The 18485-nt window shown below is 48.6% G+C and overlaps 1 protein-coding gene across 1 annotated transcript in view; it reads left to right on the top strand.

The window, feature by feature from the left end:
- The window catches only part of Eya2 (EYA transcriptional coactivator and phosphatase 2), a 172962-nt gene that overhangs the window by 110511 nt on the left and 43966 nt on the right, over positions 1 to 18485 (top strand). The window contains exons 6-9 of the mRNA XM_036184966.1: positions 28 to 95; positions 2503 to 2680; positions 13321 to 13463; positions 17732 to 17815. Coding sequence (XP_036040859.1) covers positions 28 to 95; positions 2503 to 2680; positions 13321 to 13463; positions 17732 to 17815 — 473 coding nt within the window. The remainder of the gene's footprint in view (positions 1 to 27; positions 96 to 2502; positions 2681 to 13320; positions 13464 to 17731; positions 17816 to 18485) is intronic.

Below are 18485 nucleotides of genomic sequence, written 5' to 3'. Positions count from 1 at the left end.
GTCCTAACCTGTCCTGTCCTTCTGCAGGCACCTCAGGGCTCTACCAAGGCACCAACGGATTGACCAACACGGCCGGATTTGGGAGCATGCACCAGGTAGACATGGCACCTGCCAATTATCTTCTCGGTTCTTTCTTTCAATGTTCCCCTTAACTCAAGGTGCACAACAGAGCCACCTCACACACACACAGTCCCCACCGGAAACATGGCCTCTTAGCCCTGCCTGGGTCTGGGGATTCCTGGGGCCAGATTGTACAAAAGACCACTAGAAATAAAATCACAAGATCCCCAAGATGTCAGGTCCAATCTTAGCTGAGCCCAAAGCATCTAAGAGTTCTTGAATGTGGGCTGTGAGCACAGTGTGTGTGCTTTCTCTGGACCATGAGCCTCTCAGGGGAACAATACATCCTGAGCCCAAAGCATCTAGGAGTTCTCGAATGTGGGCTGTGAGCACAGTGTGTGTGCTTTCTCTGGACCATGAGCCTCTCAGGGGAACAACACATCCTGCTCCCTCTGCCTCCAATGGGGTTTCAGCATTGCTCCGTGGGATGCACTGTTAAATTCCCTTGGTTTCCCTGGAGTCCGTGAAGAATCAGTCTAGAAAAGAGCTGGATATGGTAGTGCACACCTGTCATCCAGGAATCAGGAGGGTGAGGCATGAGGACCAGGCATTCAGGGTCATCCTCAGCTACGTAGTGTGTTCAAGGCCAGCCTGAGCTACATGAGACCATGTCTCAGACAGCCTAAAGAAAAAATTGTCTGGGGGCTGGAGAGATGGCTCAGTGGTTAGGAATAGAGGAAGACTGGAGTTTGCTTCTCAGCACTCACCCCAGGTGGCTCACAGCTGCCTGTAACTGCAGCTCTAGGGAGACCTGGCACCTTCTTCTGGTCTCTGGGGCACCTGCATGCATGTGGCATACACCCATACCGACACATACACATACATATAAATTTTTTTAAAGAACTAGCCTACAGGGGCTGGAGAGATGGCTCAATGGTTAAGAGCACTGGCTGCTCTTTCAGAAAACCCTGGTTCGATTCCCAGCACCCATATGGCAGCTCACAACTGTTTGTAATTCCAGTTCCGGGGGACGAAATGCCTTCACGCAGACAGATGCAGGTAAAACACCAATGCATATAAAATAAGAATAAATCAATCATTTTTAAAAAAGAGAGAAAGAAATTAGCCTTCTGGAGGTAGAGTGTGTAGCTCTGCCAACATGCTTGAGGCCCTGGGTCTGATCTCCAGGACTTTTAGGGGAACTTGCTAAAGGACCCTCTTTTATATATTTCCTGTAAATCTGAAATTCTTTCAAAACCAAAAGTCCATGTGTTTCTAACACATAGAAGTGCAAGGAGCAATTTTTAAGTCTGGGTATCTGTCCATTTCACTCTAAGACCCTGTCACAAATTCAGACTCCCCAGAAATTCTGACATAGCAGAGATGAGCTGGGACCCAGGGCATAGAACTTTCTGAGTTTCTTGTGGGAACTTGCTAATGGTGACCCCTGATGGTAATGATAGTGGTGGTGGTGGTGGTGGTGATGATAGTGGTGGTGGTGGTGGTGATGATGGTGATCATGGTAGTGGTGATGGGCTGATGGTAAGTATGATGGAGATGGTGGTGATGGTGGTGGTAGGGATGGTGATGGTGGTGATGGTGATCATGGTAGTGGTGGTAGTTACTGTGATCTTGTGGTTATGATGATAGAGAAGATAATGGTGGTGGTGGTAGTTATGATGATGGTGATGGTGATAACGGTGGTAGATGGTAGATGCTTATTAGGGTGATGATAGTGACTCTGAGCAAAGTGTTTGAAACAATGGTGGCTGGGGCTAGAGGCAGAACCACCCTGTTGAACTTGATGCAGGCTGACTGGCATTTCCTAATGAGGAATATTCTGGACCCTCAATATTGGAGGGCTGCTACATTGTGACTTGGTCCCAGAATTGTGCCTGAAACGTCCCCACCCCATGTTCGTGCTCCCTTCATTGGTCACACGTCTTCCAAGTTCTCATGCAGGAGACACAGCATTGACCGAGGGACTGTCAAGGCCACACTCCTGTTCTCTAGGGCCGTCAACCAACCTCTATCTGCAAGTGCTCAAGTCCTTGAACTTGGGATCTTCTCTACAACCAGTGTGTAGGGCAGGCAGGGAGTGTCAGGGAGTTCCCTGTTCCATCCCCGATCCCCAGCAGCTGCTCTAGAGATGGCTAGACTCAGCGTGTTCACATCACAGCTCCCACCCCTTGGGAGAAGCAAGTGTGAGTGGGGAGTCCCACCACCTCCGTCTTCCCGGTGTGGGTCGTTCGCCCATTTCCACGCTGTGGCCCATGCCTCCTTCCCTGCATCTCCTCTACTTTCGGCCTGTACTATTTGCAGTTGGCTCTTGGGTCAGATTCCATGTATGGGGAAACCAAATGGCAGTGGTCTGGATGGTCGATGCTTACTCTGAAGAGAAAGCGTCTCCTCACGTAATCCTTGTCTGTTTTCTCTTGCCAGGATTACCCTTCCTACCCCGGCTTCCCACAGAACCAGTACCCCCAGTATTTCAGCCCATCCTACAACCCTCCCTATGTCCCCGCCAGCAGCCTCTGCTCCTCGCCCCTCTCCACGTCCACCTATGTCCTCCAGGAGGCTCCTCACAACGTCCCCAACCAGAGTTCTGAGTCACTGGCCGGTAAGTCCGCTCACCTTTGTGTCATTTGTGCCCGTGGTCTGAGCGTCTGAGCTCCCGTGTGAAGGAGATCTGTGAGCTGTGGTCCAAAAGAAGTGCACACTTGCATAGTCCTCTCTCATCACCTCTCTGCCCTCAGTAACACGCATTTATTAAGCACCTGCTGTTTTCCAGGCACTCCTTAGTTTGAACAACTATAAAGGGCTCTGGGGATTTTTTTTTTAAGATTTATTTATTTTTATCTTTTACATATATGTATGTTTTGCTGGCATGAAACTGGAGCTACAGATGGTTGTGATGTGCCATGTGTGTGCTGGGAACTGAACCCAGCATCTCTGTGAGAACAGCAAGTACATTTAGCCACTGAGCCATCTCTTCGGCCCAGGACACTGTCCATTTGATCTTTGTAGACCAGAATCAAATAGTCACAAAGATACATTTGCAAATTGGAGTAAGTTACCACCATCCTCACAAGAAAGGGGTTTCTCAGCCCTGGCTCCACTCCCTTCCACACAGAACTGATCCAAGTAACAGGTAACTAACTAGTAACCGTGGTTCTGGACCTTGAACCCAGGTCTACAGGGCTTCATCTTCTGTGCAGAGCTACTCATGGGCCATGCACGATTGAGATGTTTTCCAAAGTGCACAGCGGGCAGGACTGAGCGATGGCTCAGCTGTGAAGAGCACTTGCTGCTCTTGCAGAGGGCTGAGCTAGTTCTCAGCACCCACCTCGGGTGCCTCACAGTTGCTGGTAATCCCAGTCCCAGGAGATCTGACGCCATCTTCTGGACTCTGCAGACACTGCACGCACACACACACACACACACACACACACACACACACACACACACAATAATAAGATAAGTCTGCCTGGCAGCAAGCCAGAGGCCCTCTGGAATCCAATCTCTGAGAAGGTTTGGCTGCTGTGACTCACAGGCCTCAGCTTTCTAGAACGCTTACAGAGCCCTGAGGCACATTCATCTCTGAGGCACCACAGTTTTAGGGAACCGTAAGACAGAAGACAGAAAAAAGAAAGACAGACTTGTTAGGCAGGTGTAACCACAGTAGGGGGGTCAGCACAGCTTCTGGGTGTTCTGACAAATTGCTGAGCCTTGGCCTCCGATCTCAGGACTTCATCCTGCGTGCTACACCACCACAAAGCAAAGCCTCTTCCTTCTAGACACTTCTGCCAGAGCCCTGGAGCACTCTCACTGGCCAGCTTAGTCACATGTGTGTCCTGCAGCCAGTCTCTGTGGCTCAGATACAATGCTAGGGTGGCAGATAAGGATCTGGGTCTTGGCCCACAGCTGGAGCTAGAGTTGGGTCAGCCCTACCAGAACCAATAGACTAAGAGGAAGGGGGAGGGACAAGGGAACCCAGAACCCCAGAGCCGCCTGACCTAGGTCCCACCCCAGCTGTGAGCTATACAGCCCAGGCTGATTTCAAACCTGCAATCCTCCTGCTGCAACCTCCCAGCTATTACCAGAGGTTGCTGTCTGGACCAGGGGTTTCCAGGTTCTTGGTGTCTTGTTCAAAGAAGTCATGAAGTGCACAGAAATAGCAAAGCCACAAGGGTTTTATTCGGGGCAAAGCAAAAGCCCAGCGCAGACACACTGCAGGGGAGTGGTGGGCTCCAGTAGGTTGCTCTAGAGCCCCAGGTTACTTCTGGGGTTTCCTTTTGTGGGTCCCAGAGAAGGAGGAGTTGATTGCTAGGGGCAGAATGTGGGTGATCTTCTGTTTTGACTGACAGGCCTGTATTATATAAACCTTGGTTTGCTGCAGATATCCTTTCCCATGATGCATCTGGCTTAATCATATGCATGCCCAATCATGCATAGGCATAAGATGGTAAATAGAAGATTTTTCCCTAAAAGGTCACTAAGAGGACAGTTTGCCTTATTGTGTGTGTACCCAAAACTAGTTCAACTTGGAGCAGCCCACTGCCCCTAGTTCCAGGATGTGTCTGGCCACAAAAGGGAGTTACCAGAGGGTTTTGAGGTGGAATGACAGGTTGCTTTGTCTGTTAAGGAGCCTGTGTGAAGCATAGGGCAGGAGGAGGTCCCAGGTTGCTAAGCTATTCTGCAAACCAGGTGTCTCCCAGGTGCTGGGTCCCAGGTGCTGGGTCTCAGGTGCTGGGGTCTCAGGTGCTGGAGTCCTGGGTGCTGGGGTCACAGGTGCTCAGGTCCCAAGTGCACCCAGCATACAGTCTCATTCTTTTGTTGTTTTGTCTTATTTGAGACAGGGTCTCTCTCAAGTAGCCCAAGCTGTCTTTGAATTCAATGTGTAGCCAAGGATGACCCTGAATTCTCCATGCTCCTGCCTCCCTGCCCAGCCTTAAATTCATCCTTCTGCCTCTTTTCTGAGTCTCCTGGTGTCCTCGGGCTTGGTGGAAACTTGGGTGCCCAGTGCCGTGTGGGCATTCGTTACTAGTTATTCCTTGCTTAAGGTAAGGGGTGGGAAAGAAGCTGTGGGGAAGCCTGGCACCCCTCTCCCTGGGTTCTTGGTGCGGCTGTGGGTCCAGATCTGCATGTTCCTTCCCTGAGGAGCCCTTCATCCCTATCCCAAAGACAAATGGAGACATGTGGTCAAGCATTTCGAAATCAGCTTTCGAAGGAGTGTGGGGCTAATCTTCGTAGTTTTGTCCCAGAATATTTACCGAACACACAGTCCCTTAGCACTTAGCAACTTCATTTTCTTTGGAGAAAGAACATGGAGTCCAGTAAACACCTCTCCCTGAGCTCGAACTGTCTTTGGCATCCTGCTTCTCTGAATGCAGCCTCTGTGCACTGGTTTCAACAAAGGAGAGAAACCAGGAGCTGATGGGAAATTGGGATGGAGACAGGCTACCAGAAGATGGGCCAGTGGATCCAGAGCTGAAGGGTGAACCTGACTTACACAGTGCCCTTCCTGGGCATTTGATTACATGGCCAGGTTGTCTCTGAGCTCCAGCAGGGGCAAGCATGGGACTTGAGTCTCTGAAGTGTCCCTTCAGTCCCCCATTTCTTGTTTATCCCTCGTCCTCAGATGTAATAAATTATAAATAATAAATAAATGGCCTCAGGTATAAATAACAAATAAATAATAAGTGGCTGGAATGCTTTTACTATGTCTCACAAGCTCATATAAAATTATTTTAATGGCATCACAGGACTGGATGTGGTTAAGAACACTGGCTGCTCTTCCAGAGGTCCTGAGTTCAGTTCCCACCACTCAAATTGTGGCTCACAATCATTAGTAACTCTAGTCCCAGGGGATCTGATGCCCTCCTCTGACCTCCAAGTGCACCAGACATACATGTGGTGCACAGATATACATACAGGCAAACACTAATGCACAAAAAATAAATAAATATTCCAAAAGTTTGTAGTCTAATGGCCTCAGTAACTGTCACCTCTAACTGAGGTGCCCAGCTTCTTTCCCCAGGATCTGTTGCACAGGAAGAGCATTTAGCCTTTGTGCACACACATGTACATACACGTGCATAGACATGTGCACAAACATGCACACACATATACACACATGCACACACTTATGTATGCACACACAGACATTTAGTGCATTCTTCAGAACTCCACTTTTGAAACTGTCTAGGGTGCCTGGTGTTTTCCCCCTATTCTAGTGGTTTGATTGACAGATCCCATCAGCTCTGAGCCTTGCCTCCATCCCCAGCCACATTGAAGGACACACTTCTCTGACAGGCATGAACATCTGTGCAGAGGACGCTGGGCAGCCCGCTAAGCAGGGTGTCGTCTGAACACCTGTTCAGACCCAAGAAAACAGGGACCACCGGTTACTGCTTAAAAACTCCTTTCCATTGTTTAATGTGTTACAAATTACCTAAAAGAAGTTGGGAGGTTGTTTTTTAACTTCTTATCCTACCCTCCTTAGCCAGTGAGAGAACATCAAGCTCTCAAGAAGAGGTTTAAGGTTTTTCTCTGCAATCAGATAACACCTAACCAACTTAGAAATGCATGTATCCTTTAACCCAACTATTCTACAACTGAGAAATTATGCTAAAGACAATTCTCACATTGCAGTTATCATAGCAAAAGACTAAACAAAGTGGTAGTACTCAGCAGGACCCAAGTTAGGTAAAAAGTGATACATCTACCAGTGGCATACTATGCAGCTCTGAAAAAGATACGTTGATATCTGTCCAAGTGGCCCTCTTTGAACTGCTATTATAGGTAGAGAGAAGTAAAAGAACCACATATGAAAATCCAGTCATGGTGTCTCACCCACACCTGAGATCTCAGCACCTAGGAGACTGAGGCAGGGGGATTGCCATGAGTTCAAGTCTGACCTGAGTTATATACTGAATTCCAGGCCAGACAACCACAGAGTGAGTCTGTGTCTTACCTCACCCAGGTGGAAAACAAAAAACAAAAACCAAAAAACTATTCATGAAATGTGACCCCAGAGTTTTCTTAAATAGAAGTGTAGCTCAAAGTCCGTGTTTGCATAGGAAGTTTCTGAAAAACCGCAAAGGAACTGTTCATGGTCATTTTCTCTGGAGAAGAAAGCTGGGAATGTGGAATGGAAGAGAAAGACTGTGGTAACAGACGTCTCAGCAGTGCAGAGTGTGTCCCTAGCAGCATCCGGGGCATTTACCAAGATAGACTCACAATCTGGACCAGAAAACAAGTTCCAGTTAAGCTAGCATTCAAGACAGAAAGCCCGTCCTCTGGCAGCATAGAATTAAATCAGTAATAAATAACAAGTATGTCTGGAAATTTCTCAATCGTTTGGAATCTCAATAAAGCACTTCTAGGTAACTTGGAGGTCAAAGAGGAAACCAAAAGGAAATTTAAAAGTACTTTGAGTTGAATGAAAATAAAAACACAATGTATCAAAATTTATGGAAAGTCATTAAAACAGCGAAGGGAAATTTTTAGCAGTAAATGACTGTCAGAAAAGAAGAAAGGGATCGTGTAAAGATGGAGGCATCACCAGCACCCGCAGGGCTACGGGGTGCTCTGAGGAGCCTCAGAGACCCATGGTGGCTCCGAGGGGAGACAGCGATGGAGGGTTAACCTGCAGAGCACACGATATCTCCGGAACAACTTTAAAAAGGCAGGTCTCATGGGACGATGCTTCTAAAAAGTGGTTTCATGGAATTGGAAAAAAAAAAAAAAAGATAAAGAACTGATGCAGCTCAGAGGAGAGAAGAGGGACTAGAGATGCCATGGCAGCAGGGATGGGAGCATGATGCACAAAGGACCTTGTCACCCACAGCGGAAGGCTCGGGCCACCACTGGCCCACTTCACCCCATCAACAAAGCGAGATATCCAGAGATGAAGAACAGTTCGTTTTCTGGATCAAGTCTCCTGGAAAGACTTCCGTGGTCTGTGCTGCCACCACTGGCTATATTGATGTTCGTGGTCCTTGTTGCTGACAGAGGCCATGCTGATGTCCGTGGTCTGTGCTGTAGCTGGAGGCCATGCTGATGTCTGTGGCCTGTGCTGTGGCTGGGGGCCATGCTGATGTCCATGGCCTGTGCTGTGGCTGGAGGCCATGCTGATGTCTTTGGTCTGTGCTGTGGCTGGGGGCCATGCTGATGTCTGTGGCCTGTGCTGTGGCTGGGGGCCATGCTGATGTCTGTGGCCTGTGCTGTGGCTGGGGGCCATGCTGATGTCTGTGGTCTGTGCTGTGGCAGGAGGCCATGCTGATGTCCGTGGTCTGTGCTGTGGCTGGGGGCCATGCTGATGTCTGTGGCCTGTGCTGTGGCTGGGGGCCATGCTGATGTCTGTGGCCTGTGCTGTGGCTGGGGGCCATGCTGATGTCTGTGGTCTGTGCTGTGGCAGGAGGCCATGCTGATGTCCGTGGTCTGTGCTGTGGCTGGGGGCCATGCTGATGTCTGTGGCCTGTGCTGTGGCTGGGGGCCATGCTGATGTCTGTGGCCTGTGCTGTGGCAGGAGGCCATGCTGATGTCTGTGGCCTGTGCTGTGGCTGGGGGCCATGCTGATGTCTGTGGCCTGTGCTGTGGCTGGGGGCCATGCTGATGTCTGTGGCCTGTGCTGTGGCTGGGGGCCATGCTGATGTCTGTGGCCTGTGCTGTGGCTGGGGGCCATGCTGATGTCCGTGGTCTGTGCTGTGGCTGGGGGCCATGCTGATGTCTGTGGCCTGTGCTGTGGCAGGAGGCCATGCTGATGTCTGTGGCCTGTGCTGTGGCAGGAGGCCATGTGGAAGTTCATGATTCATGCTGCCGCCCGCTGCTATGAGCGAGGAAGCTTCTTTCGAAGTTGCATCGGTGACTGCAGACTCATAATTGAGTGTTAGAGACATTGAAGGCTTCTGTGGCAACCACTCCCCTGACTCTCAAAAAAGAAACAATCCAGACAGGAAGCTATGGAAGGAGGTTCTTTTAAATCCGTGGAAAAGGTGCTGAAGTGTAGCTCTTCACGGTTGGTGGCTTCTGGCAGAGGGGTGGGGAGGACTTTAAGGGCCTGGCCGCTGGGAGTTTGACCAAGCTCCAGTGAGCACATGGACAACACAAATTGGACTTGGTGTTTGCTTGGCCTTTTGGGGGTGGGGGGATGGGCACAAGGGTGGGAGGGTGGGCCTGGGAGGAATGGGAAGTGAATGTGATCAGGGGACATTGTATGAAATTCCCAAATAATTAATAAAATATTATGTTGGGGAAAAAAGCAAAGAAGAACATCTCATCTTTTTAATTTTAAAAAAATATTTATTTTTATTTTGTGCATACAAGTGTTTATCTGCCTTTCTATGTATGCATACCACATATGTGCAGTGCCCATGGAAGCCAGAAGAGGGCATGAGATACCCTGTAACTGGAATTACAGATGTTTGTGAGCACCATGTAGGTGCTGGGAATTGAACCTGGGTCCTCTAGAAGAGCCACCAGTGCTCCTAACCACTGAGCCTTCTCTCTAGCCCCAGAGCTCATCTATCTTAAGAAACTCACAAAAGAAGACAAATTAAACCCAAAGAAAGCAGAGGTACAGAAATAAGAGGCGGGGTGGGGGGTAAAGGGTAGGGGGGGTGTGGGGGTGGGGGGTAGGGGGGGGGGGTGGAATCAGTGAAAGCTGTAAACTTAATGAGAGGGGGATAAAATGACCACAAAGGAGAGAGCTAACAGCATCAGGACTGTGCCTGAGGTGACAACTTAGAGCAAATATGAATTCCAAGCCGGGCGGTGTTGGTGCACGCCTGTAATCCCAGCACTCGGGAGGCAGAGGCAGGTGGATCTCTGTGAGTTCGAAGCCAGCCTGGTCTACAGAGCGAGATCCAGGACAGGCTTCAAAACTACAGAGAAACCCTGTCTCGAAAAACAAAACAACAACAACAACAAAAATGGATTCCATGTAAGGCAGAAATACCCAGCTAACACAAGAAGAAAGTGGTTCCCTACACAGGCCTGTACCCAGCGAACAAACTAGCGGTTTTTATTATTATTGTTGTTGTTGAAGATCAATACACAGAGCTGGGAGTGTGACATTGTTGATAAAGTACATGCCTAGAGTGCATGAAGAGCTGGGTTCCATCACTAGTACCACATAAAACCAGGTGGAGTGGTGCACACTAATCTCAAGGCTGGGCAGTGGGAGGCAGGAAGATCAGGAGTTTAAAGCCATCTTTGCCTACATCATGAAGTCTGCTCTAGCTTGGGCTACATGAGACCCTGTCTCAAAGGAAAACAGAAACCACAAAGAAAAACACCAGCCTCAGATGACTTTGCTAGTTAATTCTACTGAAAGTTTCAGTAAGAACTACTGATTCTACACAAATTTCCAAGAAATTAAAGCCATACTTTCCTGAGGCCCCCTCCGAGCCTAATGCTGAACTGGGACAAGGGCATGAGATATATATATATAAAGAACCCAGGCCACACACTTATTAAACAGAGATACTTCTAAAGTAAACCACAGTAAGCTAAACCTAAACTTTTATCGCTTAGGGTTTTATCCTAAGGATGCAAAAATTGGCTTAAAATTTGAATTCAACTAATATAATTTACAATAATTTCAAGTTGAAGGGTGCACAAGTGCTTAACACTTCCAAAACTTGCAAACAAGGAGAGCGAGACAGGGCTTCACCTCAGTGGCATCTGGTGCCTGAATGTTTCTTCATCCCCAGACAGAAGGCACTGTCAGCTCCCTCATCTTCAGTGGGGCGATGTTTGGAGGTAGAGCTTTAGAAGGTGATTGCGTCAGGAAGATGGAGCCCTTAGGGTTAATATCTCTGTAAGAACATGTAAGAAAGCAGATCTCTCTCAGTCCTGTGGAAGATACAGCAAAACTCTACCCATTGACAAGCCCAGAGACTTCACCAGGAACTGGACCAGCTGGCACCTTAACCTTAAACTTCCCAGCCTCTGGAACACTGGAGCTGGAGAGATACCTCAGCAGTCAAAAGGGCACACTGTTCTTGCAGAGGACATGAATTCAGTTCCTAGCATTCATTTTGGGTGGCTCACAACTACCTGAAACTCAAGCTCCAGGGCCTGCACTCATGTGCACATACAAACCTGTACACACACACATAATTTTTAATTTTTAAAAATATAACATACTTGTATTGTTCAAATCACCCCCTACCGATTTTCAGTAGTGGGGAGTGAAGCCTGGGCCTTGAGCATGCTAGGCAAGTGCTCTACCGCTGAGCTCCAGCCCCAGCCCTCTTTTTCACTTTTTATTTTGAGACAAAGTCTCACTACATTGTTGACCTTGAACTCACTCTGTAGCTCAGGACAGTCTTGAACTTTTGATCCTCCTGCCTCAGCCTCCCAAATAGCTGAGATTACATCTGTATCAGGAGACCAGCTAAATTGCCCCCTCTTACTGATTCAATCAAGTAGCTGAGCTGAGAAGAAATTCTTCCTCCTGAAGAAAGCTGTTTCTGACTCCATGCTGGGAGTGTTCAGTGCTGTGACCCAAAAATGCTGGCTTGTGAAAAAATGCCCGTCACCCTGATATCTCACATCACACTCCTTTCCCTTGTGTGTCCCTTAGCCTGCTAAGGAGCTCTATAAATATTAAACAAAGTTGAGTCCCTGGGTTTTGAAGGAAAACAGTCTTTTCAGGGGAGAAGAAACAACCCAGCCCATTCCCAAATACATTTAGAAAAAGCTGACCCTCTCTCCCACAGTGACCTGAGTCCTGGAGGAGAGCTGGCATCTGCAGGACACATTTAGAAGCTAAAACAAGCAACTGAGGAGTGAGGAATAGGCTGGAATGTTCTCTGAGGGTCCAAATGGGTCCACAGTTCTGATGTTATATTCACAAGAACAGGCCCAAATCTTGCCATTAATTTGTAAGGACCCCAGGCAGGTTCAGCCCCCTCACGAAGCCACATATACCCATGTGTCTCTGGGGCCTCTCTTGAAATGAGATAGATATACGAGGCCGTGTTTTTAAGTTGCCATGATGCAATCCCAGAGAGTGGTCAACTTTATAAAGAAGAGGTTTATCTAGTTCACAGTTCTGGGGGGACCCAGGACCTTTCAGAGTGTGTCTCCAGTTATTCTGAGGACCTCCCACAAGGCTCCACATTTGGCAGGTCCCACCATCAGCACTCTGGAGATCAAGGCCCCCAAAGCATGAGCCTGGGGTGGAAGTGCCGGAAGATCACCTTCCTTGGGCATGCATTTTCATCTGTCTGTCTGTCTAGGAATCCTCAAGCTATTAGCATGGGCTGTTGACTGTAATCAGAGCTGCCCAACATTGTTTCTTCTAGATCTTTGAGCAGTACCCCCTCACTCAGGAAGCCTTCCCTACAGACCTCTAAGTAACACCCCTACCACTACACAACACCCTGCATGCATTTGTGTGTAGAAACCTGATGACAATCTCATGGGGCACCCTCCAAAATGTCACCCTCCACCTCCTTTGAGACAAAGTCTCTCATTGGCCTGGAGCTCACTAATTAAGCAGGAGTAGCTGGCCAACAAGCTCTGAGGCTCTACCAATCTCCACCTCCTGACACTAGGATCACCCTTTGGAATCAAAGTCAAGTCCTCATGCCTACACAGCAGCTGCTTTACCAGTTGAATTGTGCCCCCAGCCTTTGCTAGAGTTTTTGAGTGCTTGAGCCTCTAGACAGGGCCCAAAACCTGAAACAGAGCCCGTCACAGATGTCTATTGACTGGAAGAATGTCATAAATGGCACAGATGGCTGTATTTGCAATTTTCTTTCTCGCCAGCCAGCTCCCAAATAACCACATGGAGACTTCTTATTAATTATAAAAGCTCGGCCATAGCTTAGGCTTGTTACTAACTAGCTCTCTCAACTTAAATTAACCTGTTTCTACTACTCTACATATTACCACATTGCTTGTGGATTTACCTATTCTCCAGCATGTCTTGCTCCCTCTGTGTCTCCTGGCAACTCTGCCTTTCTTCTTCCCCATGCTCTCACTTTGTCCCACCTAACCTCCACCTGCCCAGCTATTTGCCATTCAGCCCTTTCTTAGATCAATGAGAACAAAAATATTCACAGTGTACAAACATTGTTCCACAGCAGATGGCAGTGACCAGCAGTTTAATCTTATCTTGATCTCCAGTGCTTTCTTCAGGGTGTCCTTCTGGGGATTGCATGGTGATGGGGCTGGTGCCATATTTCCCAGGAAGAGACACCCGGCCAAGTTTCTGACCTGTGTATCCCCTCTGTCATTCCCCAGGTGACTATAGCACACACAACGGGCCCTCCACGCCAGCCAAAGAGGGCGACACAGACCGGCCCCATCGGGCCTCAGACGGGAAGCTACGTGGCCGGTCAAAGAGGAGCAATGACCCCTCCCCAGCAGGAGACAATGAGATCGAGGTAACCAGGGTGTCTAATGGGAAGAGCTGATCTCTGTCTGTAGCCTGAGTCACCACTGAGGGCCCAGGCTCTCCAAGCCTTTGGTCATAAGCACAACCCAGTAACAGCTCCACTACCCGGGAAGAATCAGGTTGATGGCATGGAGTTCTGCTGGGTAACTAATCTGGGGAAGGACAGCCTGAGAGCCAGCATGGATCATGCTTCTCACACCTCAGTGACATCCGAGGGCCCCAGGGGATCATGGGGCCCTCTCAGAGGCTCCAATTCCATAGGTCCTAGGCAAGACAGAGAAGCGGCACATGTAACAAGCCCCTTAGTCTGCTGAACCCTAGAGGGGGATTACCCTGAGAGCTCCTGGTAAGGAAGATGATGGGCAGGGTCTTCAACTGGAGTTCAGTGGTGGGGACACTTTGTAAAGACTGGTGCCAGGTCCCATCCCAGGCCAAGTGACCATAGGTGGAGGCAGTTTAGGAAGTCTCACTTCAAATCCTCCTACTTACCTCAGCCTCCCTGGTGCTGGGATTATAGACAAGTACCGCTTTGCCGAGCTTCCCCTCCATTCTAAATCTGCCCCTTCTCACTGAACTGGGGGTTGGGTCTTTTCAAAACAGCTCCTCTTGTCTGTGGCCTGCCTCCCTCCTGCTTCCCTGTATGTCTCCACCAGCTTGAAAATGCACAGAGTAGCACAGGCGTTGATACTCCCTTCTGGAGGACTCTGCACTCACCTGCTGTAGCTTCTGCTTTTGATGGGAACGGTGGGAGGAGAGAGACACTGAAGAGGGGGATGGGAGGGTCGTGACCTGGAAGTGGGGGTTCACAGGCAATATTCTGGAAACACCTGCTTCTCCATCCTAAAGGACCAGCGTGTGAGAATGGGCACCAAGGTGTGAGCAGTGCTTTACTTTGGAGTTTAATGTCAGCAGGCGCGCTCACACCTCTGAAGTCTTCGGCAGTTTCATAAATGACAGAAGCCAGGAGAGAGGCCTTTGCCGAAGTGGCAGTTCTGAGGTGTGTTAGCCGAAACCCTTAGGCAACGGGTGCCAGGAACCAGCTTCCACTGGCTGACATGTAAAAGCAGAATTTCTCTGAAGGATGCAGAACCCCCTTAGGACTCAAGGGCAGTGGACAGCAGGACAGTGGAGCGTCAGAGAGGTGATGGAATCAGCCGGGGAAATGGGACAAGGAGAGAGGTTGGGCCTCTCTCCTCTCCTGTGAAGGAGCTAAAGCACCCCCCACCTGTGCCTTTTCAATGGCCCTGCCCCCATACAGTGCTCCTCAGACTGCTCCAGCCTCTCTCTGCTCTCACTGAAGCCAAGTCCTGGGGAAGTGTTGAGCCCATCTCCATCTGCAATGGGCCTTCTCTTCCCCTCAGGCCCCTTGACTACTAACAGTCCCCAAAGATGAGACTGTGGCTTTCTTTGAGACCCCAGTTTAAATCTCAGATCTACCTGGGATAGTAAGGGATCCACCCAGGAGCAAGTTGTTGTAGCCATGGACAGGGAGCTGCAAAATGTCCCCAGCCATGGGGACACACCATTGGGACTCCAGGGGTCAGTGAGGTGAGGAGACAGGGTGCAGGGCTGCTTGATAGAGGGTTCAGTGGGTAAGTTAAAAAAGACTGCATGGATCTGAAGACATTCACAAATGCTTTTTAACTCCACAATTAAAACTTCTAAGTTAAATTGATTCAAGGCATTGAGTTCAAATGAATTGATTGGCATATTTGAACTTCAAAAAGCCTCTTCAAAAGAGATTGTTTCCTGACTTTTTCTATAGCGCCTATATGGCCCATAATAAGAAATACACTCAGGACTGAGGAGATAACTCAGTGGGTGTTGTACTTTGTTTTCCTGTTGCTGTAATAAACATGATGGCCACCGGGCAGCGGCGGCGCACGCCTTTAATCCCAGAACTCAGGAGGCAGGGGCAGGCGGATCTCTGAGTTCGAGGCCAGCCTGGTCTACAAAGTGAGTTCCAGGACAACCAGGGTTACACAGACTGTCTCTGATAATAATAATAAAAATAAAATAAACATGATGACCCAGCAACTTAGGGGAGGAAGGAGTTTATTTGGCTTAGACTTCAGGCCGGAGTCCATCACTGAGGGAAGTGGGGACAGGAACTCAAAGCAGGAACCAGGGGTAGAAACTATGGAGGAATACTGTTTACTGGCTTGTTCAATGGTTCTTGCTCAGCTAGCTTTCTTATACAAGCAAAGCCCACCTGTCTAGGAATGGTGCCACCCATGGTGGTCTGGGCTCACCTACATCAGTCCTCAACCAAGACGATCTCTTGGACATGTCCACAGGCCAGTCTCACAAAGGCAGTTCTTCAGCTGAGGTTCCCTCTTCCCGGGTGACCGACTCTAGGTTGGGTCAATCTGAGAATAAAAACTAGGATAGAAGGAAGGTACAGTGCTCGCTGTGCAGGCATGAGGACCTGAGTTCAGATCTCCAGCACCCACTGAAGAACCTGAGCATGGCAGTGCACTTTTGTGACCCAAGTCCTGGAAGACCCCAGGGGTTTGATGACCAGTCGGTCTGGCCTATCAGTAAGCTCCAGATTTAGTGAGAGAGCCTGACTTGAAAAACAAAGTGGGGAGTGATAGAGGAAGATGCCTGGTGGACCTCCAGCCTCTACATGTGTGTGCACCCACATACACATATGCAAAAGTGGGAGGGGAAAGTCAAGTCTGTGAGGACTGGGCCAGCCAAATGTCAGGCCTCTTAGGACTCTGGGTACCAGAGAGCAGTGAGGGATCGTGTCCAAGATCTGGAAAGCATTGTCTTCTAAGGAGAATTCTGTACCCAGAGAAAATATAAATAACGGGTTTGCTAAAATTTAGGAAAGTTGCTCTCCACACATCCTTTCAGAAGATGCGACTCAAGGAGGCACTCAGGTAAAACAAGGCAGAAAATTGAGAAAGGGAGAGACTTAGAGTCCAGGGAACAGTGGATCCCACTCAGAAACATGTGGGTTGGAATTCTGAGGATCACACTCTCAGGAAGCCCAGGAGTGATCCAGTCCACACTGCTCCATCCCATCCCTAAAGACACCACTCTCAGGACAAGGGCTGTGACTATATCTGAGATTGTAGTGAAGGCACAATACACCAAGAAAGAGGAAGACAAAGCCGTGGATAAGCTCCACCAGAGACGAGGTCTACTGGCAGGTGGGACTCATCTGGGAACACACTGAGATTATTGGAATCAGGATGCATGCGGGAAAATGAAAGATGGACGGGGACACACGTGACCTTGATGGTAGGCGTGTTCTCCTCAAAGTGGATCAAGAGCTATGAGGTTGGATAAATGTGTTTCTTGTCCTTAATGGTGAACAATAATCAAAAAATGTAAGTAGCCCCTAGTTACTGACATTTAAAATCACCAATTAGGGCCCAGAGGACAGCTCAGTGAGTAAAGGAACTTACTTGCTGAGAAGACTAATACCATGAAGGGGCTTCCTGGAACCATGTAAAGATAGGAGAGAACTGATTCCACAAAGTTGTCCTCTGACTACACACACACACACACACACACACACACACACACACACACAGTGGTACACACACCTACACATACATCACTCATATATAATAGTAGTCTTTAAAAAAAAAAACTCTACACATAGAAGACATTTATAGTTCTGAAACTAAACGTTCAGATTGGTTTGCTCACACTGACAATGGAAAAATAAAACCAATGGCCATTGAGAACAGAGACAGAGATGAAGAAAGGACACACACACTCCCCTTGCCTGCTTGGTCCTCTGTCTTAGACCAAGGAAGAAATGCAATGGTCTGTTTGTAAAAATGGAAGATTCCAATGGAGTCAAAAGAAATTGTCAACTTGTTGGCAAGTCCATGAGGAAAGCTGCCCCTGAGTTATTTAGAGTTGAGGAGTCAAATTTGCTACAAACAGAAATATCTAACAGTAACAGGGCTTACGTGAACGGTCACTTGGTAGTAGCTCACATTGTCAAGCGAGTCTTAAAGTTTCTTCAAGCGCTGGTTTGGCCCAAATGCCTCCTTTTTTCAGTTTTTATGTGAAGACCTCCAGGTTCCAGCATGGGTGGGGCTGGTAGGAGTACAGATATTGGCTACAACAGTACACTTGACACAGATGGGGTTCAGCGGCGGCTCAGGGCACAGTGTGGGCCACCTGTTTAATGACTTAATGTGTCTCAAGACTTCTCCAAGAAGGTTGGGATCTGCAGAGAGCAAGTCAGACGTAAATGACTCCATCTTCTCTTCCTCTTTTCCATCACAGCGGGTGTTCGTCTGGGACCTGGATGAGACAATCATTATTTTCCACTCTCTGCTCACAGGGACATTTGCATCCAGATACGGGAAGGTAGGGATCCATTTTTGTCTTTCTCTCTTTTCTTAAAAAAGGAACCATATTTATTTATTTGCTTATTGTGTATGCATCTGTGTGTCTGGGTCTGAGTGTGAACATGCGTGGTGCTGTAAGGATGAAGGTCAGAGAACAACCTGGGGAAGTCAGTTCTCACCTTCCACCAAGTGAGTCTCGGAAACTGAACCCATGTCATCAGGCTTGGCAGCAGGTGCCTTTACCCACTCAGCCAAATGTGACTGTGTGCCCAGGTTGCTTCTCCTAGGAATCATGGGGGCTGCTCACAAGAAACCTATCAACCCAAAACCGCCCTTTGGGTCAGCCTAGGATTAACATGATGACATGTTCCTTCGGTGTGTGAGAATTTCATCAGTTTCCTATCTGACATCTCACGAATTTGCTTCCAACACATGAAGTCATCAATGTCTGTGATTACCAAAGTCCTTGGGGTCTACTTCCTTGGAGGGCGGGGTACACCACAGCCAGACACATAGTAAGCTAGAAAAGGGGGCAAAGCTCTTCCCTACTCCCCAGTTATCAGGACTGTGACACAAGATGTGCAGAGGCCAGAGGTTGACAGTAGCTTCCTCTGATTCTCCCCACATCTTTTGAGGTGGAGGTCTCTCTCTAAACCTGAAACTCACTGATTTCTTGAGATTGACTGGCC

This window comes from Onychomys torridus, chromosome 4, assembly GCF_903995425.1.
Source record: "Onychomys torridus chromosome 4, mOncTor1.1, whole genome shotgun sequence".
Lineage (NCBI taxonomy): Eukaryota > Metazoa > Chordata > Mammalia > Rodentia > Cricetidae > Onychomys > Onychomys torridus.
The sequence above is the reverse complement of the archived record's forward strand: the minus strand, read 5'-3'. Positions and strand labels throughout refer to the sequence as shown.